The sequence below is a fragment of the Buceros rhinoceros genome, unplaced genomic scaffold (assembly GCF_000710305.1).
Source record: "Buceros rhinoceros silvestris isolate BGI_N320 unplaced genomic scaffold, ASM71030v1 scaffold29464, whole genome shotgun sequence".
Classification (NCBI taxonomy): domain Eukaryota; kingdom Metazoa; phylum Chordata; class Aves; order Bucerotiformes; family Bucerotidae; genus Buceros; species Buceros rhinoceros.
The window spans coordinates 11,485-17,966 of NW_010410458.1; the positions used below are offsets into that span (position 1 = coordinate 11,485).

General features: G+C 48.2%; 1 protein-coding gene across 1 annotated transcript in view; it reads left to right on the forward strand.

Moving 5' to 3' along the window:
• SLX4 (SLX4 structure-specific endonuclease subunit) overlaps window positions 1–6,482 on the forward strand; it is a 20,786-nt gene that overhangs the window by 2,735 nt on the left and 11,569 nt on the right. The window contains exons 4-8 of the mRNA XM_010135637.1: window positions 1–88; window positions 1,496–1,711; window positions 2,631–2,845; window positions 3,527–3,840; window positions 4,987–5,269. The exon at window positions 1–88 is cut by the window's left edge and continues 35 nt beyond it. Of these exons, the coding sequence (XP_010133939.1) occupies window positions 1–88; window positions 1,496–1,711; window positions 2,631–2,845; window positions 3,527–3,840; window positions 4,987–5,269 (1,116 nt within the window). The remainder of the gene's footprint in view (window positions 89–1,495; window positions 1,712–2,630; window positions 2,846–3,526; window positions 3,841–4,986; window positions 5,270–6,482) is intronic.

The following is a 6,482-nucleotide window of genomic DNA, read 5'->3' on the forward strand; positions in this document are numbered from 1 at the left end:
TGGAGGATGTAGGCTTGTTTTTCTGTCAGATCTGCCAGAAGGACCTCTCAGCCATGAACACAACGCGGCGCGAGCAGCACGTTAACAGGTGAGAGAGCAGCATGGTGTGTCCTTCCCACACCCTCTCCCTCTTCACCTCCTAGACTGGTCCCTCAGCTTAGCCTTAAAGAACGCAGCAGCGGGGGAACCCGCACAGTGGCACTGACCTTTGTGGCTGGAGTTAACGAGTCGCTTTGTTGCTTTGATCTCAGAGCAGAGGCTGATTGTCTTGCCCTGCAGAGCTTCTGTGGTAAGGCCAGTGCTGCTTTCATGGGTAGTGTGGCAGAGGAGCTGCGAGTGAAAAGGGGCGATCAAAGCTAGTGAGGACCCACCACTGCATGTTTTGAGAGTGTCCGATTTTAGCCAACACAGGAATCCTTGCTCTATTTTGCTAAAAATTGGTCAGCTAAGGACATCTAGTGCGCCAGTGCGTATCTGAGCTGTTTGCTGAGGGAAAGGTGATACTAGTCAGGAAGATGATTCACTGGAATTAGTGCCCTTAACGTAACAGTTTCCTGGGTGGTAAACACCAAGTACTGCTATGTACAGATAGCTCTTTGGAAATTAAAGTCTGTGCTTCTCTGTGGAGAAAGCAGCAGAAACAGCACAGCAGAATGATTGTAACTCCTTCACCAGAGCACTTTTCAGGTGAAAGGCCGGTGATGTGATTTGTCCAGTCCTACCTCACGTTATGGAGCAGCTCACATTCACTGGGGTTGTCGGCACTGCAGCTTTAGAGGCGTCATTGGTGTTTGTGTCTTCAGGGATTCACTGCTGCTGGAGAGGACAGAGACTGTACAACAGGGACAGTGTGTCAGAAATGCCTTTCGGAGATGAAGCCTGAACGAGCATGCAACTGCTACTGCAGCTCCAGGATTTCACACCCTGAATCTCTTTGGAGAGGACGGGAAAAGAACAGCTAAATTTTTTTACATAGTTTTGGCCTACCAGACATCGTTAGAAGTTCATCATCCTCCGCTCTTTGATTCCACTGCTCCCTTTTCTGTGACAAAACACTGTCCTTGGCCAGTGAGGTATCTGACCTCGAACATGTGCGTTCCTGACGCTGCGTGTGGTCGTGCCTACAAAAGTAGTAAGAAGGGCAAGAAGGAGTCACACTCTGGTTGGGTGATTCTCTCTTTAACAGTGGGTTATAAGTTAGCTGGAATATTAGAACGAGTGCGAAAAGAGGGATCAGGTGATGGACACACTGTGAAGTTCAAGGAGCTTATTTATTGCCTGCACACACTTTTGAGCAGCGTGTTTTTAAGAAGCCTCTGAGGCCGCAATCTCTGTGTAACTGTTACGTGTTCACCACAGCGGTGAGCACCTAACTCGTTTCGTTAGGGGATGCTTCTGGCTGTTACAAATATGAGAGGTTATTGGGCTTTCTTTAATACGGTTTAAATCTTAGTGTTTGAAGTCTTCAGGGGTAAGCTTTGCCATTGTCTCACAGGTGTCTGGATGAGATAGAAGAAGCACAGAAGTCATCCTCCAGCACACCACTGGTCCCTGAATGTCCCATCTGCGGGAAGCAGTTCCAGACCCAACAGAGCCGAGTCAGTCACTTGAAACGCTGTGCTGTCGAGATGGAGGTTCCTCCTAAGCTGCTGCTTCAGGCGGTGCATTTGCAGGCGTCCACGCTTGGTGAAGCGCCTCTTCAGTGTCCCAGGTAAGCTGGTAAAAAGAAAAGCTGCCAGTTACTTTGTTTGGCCTGAGAGACATTAAACCTGTGCTCCTGGGGATGAACAGCAGAGGCAAGGCAGACTCTCACGCTGGGTGGGCCCCAAGTCCAAAGAAGATCAAACAGAGCCATGACCGAGTACCGCATGAGGAGAATGTGGCTGGTGGTTGGAGAAATCATCTTACTTTCCTTCAGAAGCGGTCTGGATGGCTTTAAAAGGCAGCAGGCAGGAGCAAAATGGGGAGTAAATAATCTTATGGGGGTTTGTCTGGATCGCTTGTGCTCTGTGAGTCAGTTACACAGTGAAGCTGAATGGCGTGTTTGAGCTCATTAAGCCAACCACATCGTACACATACTGGAGATCTGTGCTTCACGCCCCGCGCAGGAGAGGAAACAGGCGTGCTGCTTGGAAATGCGCTCAGTACAGAGCTGTGGCTGCCGTCTTGGGTTTGAGCAGAACCTCCAGAGTGCGGCGAGTGGTGCCTGGCTGAATTTGTAGGAGGGCTCTAAGTCCCTTTGTGCTGGGGAAGGACTGTTGCCTGTTCCCTGGGGAAGCGTAGAGTGGGAAAGCATTTTCTGGTGATCTTATTTTTGCCCTGCTTCAACTTGTTTTTTCCCCTTCAGTACAAAAAAGTGTTCAAGGTAGAGTTACCAGATTCGTACATCAGTGCTGTGGTCGTGAGCTTACCTTTTCCAAGTAAGACTTCCTGTAAATTGCTCTCAGTTCCATGGAGGATAAGAAATCCTTTGCTCTTTGCTAGGGAAGAAAGTAAGGAACAGTTTTTCATGGTCCTTGATATGGGGAACTCTCGGAGCCCACAGAGCAGCTGGTCCGGAGTGCTCAGTGTTTCTTGTCTCTGATGCAGCTGCGTGAACTTGGGCTTCCTGCTGCATTCTTGTATTTCAGCAATCAACCAAGCAGGTCAAAGCGAAAAGGCTCCTCCAAAGAGGACTCAAAGAGAATGCAGAAGAGGGCCAAAATGGAGCCTAAGGATGAAGATTTGCTGGTTGCTATGGCAATGTCACGCTCTCTGTTGGAGCAAGAAAAGCAGGAACAAGCAAAATCAGTTACAAATGTGAAACCAGTGGCTGCTTTGCCAATCAAATGGAAGCCAGGATCAGGTATGTGTTAAAGTAAGTTGGTGTCAAAGGCTGTGATCTGCAGGAGTGATATAACGCAGGCTGCTCGTCACCAGCACTTCACTGCTGGGTACAGGAGGGGTGACAGCCCTGTTCCTGTTTTATTTCAGCTGCCAGAGCTTCAGCAATACGCAGTCTCCACACACAGTCCAGGAGAGCTGCAGGATGTCTGCGGGTTTTAGGGAAATCCCTTAAGAATCTCATGCTTTTTTTCACTGATTGATTGTTCTGAATCTGTAAAATATTCTTAAGATAAGCTGTTGTTTTTTGTAAACTGTGGATGTGGAAAGAAATAACACAGAAAGATTATTGTTATTTCTCCTGCAGTAGGTTTTTTTCCTGCTGCAACCTGGATTAAGGCAGCTTTTTCAGCCCTATCTCTGTTTTCTTCTGGGAGATCAGTTGCCTCCACAGTGATCAGATTTTGCAGAGATGTGACAGCTTGCACAGGCAGCAGAGCAGTCGAGCAGGAGTCAATCTTTGCTGGAGTTCTTTCTCCCCTAAGGGTGGTGGGAGGCTTCAGACTGCCTGTGGAAATCCTAAGAGTTGTATTCAGCTTGTAGCTCCTTTTGGTTGTCACTGACCGTAGCACTCGTAGGAGCTGACACACTGAGCTCCTCTGCCCTATGTGTTCATTTATTTGGGTTCCTTTTCTTTTCAAAGAGAAAAAACGGCGTAAGAGAGGTCCAACTGCACCTCCACCGCTACTGGTCCAGGACCCGGAGAAGGTCCGCAAAAGGATCCAAGAGCGAGTAGCTATGCTGCTTGCAGAAGAGGTGGAATTCCCTCCCACGCCTCAGCTTCCCACTAGCAGGATTCTGGAGAATGAATCTGGGAAAGCAGCCTGGCTCCTGCCATGGTCCAAAAGCAAGGAGTGCTTTTTATGGAATATCAGTGCTCTGACAGGACCCTGTGACCCTGAATCATTCTATGCTGCTGCGTTGAACCCTCCAGTTGTGCCTTGGAAGCCTGTGCAGGTGGGATGCTCCCCCATCCTTACTCTGGTATTTGTGAGCCCTATAACCCATCTGTTGCCTCGTTTGGCGTTTAAACAAGTGATCTCCTGCCTCTCCATCCTCCCCTGGTCTTCCCAGTTGGCGTTAAGGTCTTGAATTTTCGTTTTTCTCTTTTGGAGAGGATCCCTGGCCATCCCACTGCCTCTTGGTGCACATGAGCTTTGATCCAGTTTTTGGTTCCGTGTTTTGTTCAGGTTTTCAACTTCTCCTGCCTCTTTCAACAATCAGTGTTGTGATAAAAAGTGCTGAGAGAACTAGACAAATCTCTTTTAGTCTTTCGTCTCATCACATACTTGTTCTCCAAGAAGAGGAATGTTACTCTTCTTCCTTCCCTCATTCTTTCCTTGAAGAATTGTTTGGTGCTTCTGTTCAAAAGCTACTGTGCTTATATATGTGCTTTATTCGGTAATTCTTCCCTAGTCAGAGCCCAGAGTTTTCCACTGGCTTATTGCAGGCTCTGAAGACTTTTGACATCTGTTCAGGCCAAAAACTGCCAGAGAAGTTTAAAAATAGAAAGTAGGAAGGCCTTTAAAATCATGGCAAGAGTGTGTTTCCCCTCTGATTCTTTCCATTCACAGAAATGGCTAAACCATTTTTACTTAGAAATAAACAAACAAACCTATTTTTATTGGGAAACGGAGACCAAACCTGGAAAATATGAGGGCCAAGGTGAAAGTTTGATTTAGTTACATGTAACTGCAAAAGCATTTCAGAACTCAGAACAGAAGCACCTGGAGAGCTTCTGCCGTGACTCCTGCCAAGTGCTCCAGCTATAATGAAATATCTCAATGTTGAAGTGGGAGCATTTCCACCACCCTTTCTCCCTGCTTGGCAGTTGTGTGCACAGACATGCTTTTGGAGAAACCACCTTTTCTGCATTTTCTCCTGTAGTTTTCTTTCTTCCGTTCAGAGCTGTCTTATCTCTGGAGAGTTCTTCATAAAGCTGCCAAGAGCTTTTCCCTCAGAAGCGCCCGTGCCTGGGGAATGTTCTGTAGTCCTCTGCTAGATGTCTCAAAAGCACAAAGTAGAGACTGTTCTCTGAACTCTGCAAATACATTGAACGAGACCTAATTTATCAGTGTCTTTTTTTCCTCCTCTTTTGATCAGAATCATAAGCCAGAGAACCTTCTGCCGTCAGCAGGATCTGATCAGCCAACAGGATCCCAGCAAATTCAGCCTGACCTCAGTTCTTGTGAGCCCATGTGCCCAGAGTCTGGAGGCCAAACTTCCGATGAAGCCAAGTCAGGCCCTGCAGCAGATGGGCAGGTTTTATCTTACAGCCAAAAGGATGTTCAGACCCTGCAGGACCTAGTTGAGTTGGCCAAGGAAGGACTTACCCTCACTCAGTGGAACCTTGATGCTTGCCATGCTCAGGCAGCAGAGCAGCCAGGTGAGTTCTGGCAGGTTTGTGAGCCCTGTCCCTCATCCCTTCAGCTACGCAGAGCCAGACTTGGGCTGTGCTAAGTTAGGAGGGTTGTGACAGCACCCCGAGGATGTGGATGTTGATTCAAGAGGTGATATCGTGGGGGGACATTTTTCTGCAGTAAGCTTTAGATACAATCAAGCTGATGTTTCGGAAATGATTCATTAAATCCCAGTGTTTAAGATTGCTCCTGGGCAGCAGGTACTACATTGTATTTTAAAATTCCCTTGAAGATATCAGAGGATTTTATGCCAGGAGGGAGCCTGGATGTGTTCCAACAGCTGGGACGAACCCTCGTCCCTGCTGTTTGGACAGTCTTTCTGTCACATGCACTGTCTTCTCAGATGTTGAGACAGTTGGATGGGGGAGATGTACAAGAGGGATGGTTTTATATTGGTACATCAATTACACAAACCTGAGGTTTATCTGTACCTATACCGGGTTGTAAAAGTACACCACCTAGAATTCCTCTGTGGGCAACTCCAGTGTTCCCAGTCCTGATTGCATGTGGTGCACAACTGCACATTTCAAGGTCAATGACATCCCTTAAAACAGTCTGACTGGTCAGCAGAGAGTACTGTGTCTCCTGGTCACCTGTGGAAGAGAAGGTGGTTGCCAAGTTCAGCTGTCTGCATTTTCCCTTGCCTGTAACATTCCTCGCTGCCCCTGCTAAACTGCAGCAACTGATTCCTGGTCCTATGAAACCACTCCTGGGATCTCAGTGGAGACATAGCTTCCTGGCTGAGGGAAATCGTAAATGTATATTGTGTGTGTAAATGAGACCAGGTAGAGAAAAAGTGCTCTGCGGACAGATGATGCATCAGAGCCCATTTCTGACGGCACATCACTCTGCCTCCTGTTCTGTGCACTCTCTAGACGAGCCCAGGGCTCCGGCTGGAACTGATTTCAGTGGCCGCCTCTGAGCCCTGGGGCCCACTGCATTTCGTCTAGGTTGAAATGCGGATCCGAGCTACGTTCTGCCTCTCTGCCAGGATGACACCATGGCATGTCCCATCCTGCTCGGTGCTGTGGTTTTTCTCCACTGGGGGAAAGCTGAGCCGTGAAAGCAGAGAAGCGTGTGGCACACCACAGCTCCTCCATCTGTGTGATGGTGGCACAGGCAGATCTGCCGTAGATCGTTGCTGCTTGTGGCTGGATGGTGCTGGGGTACCAACAGCCT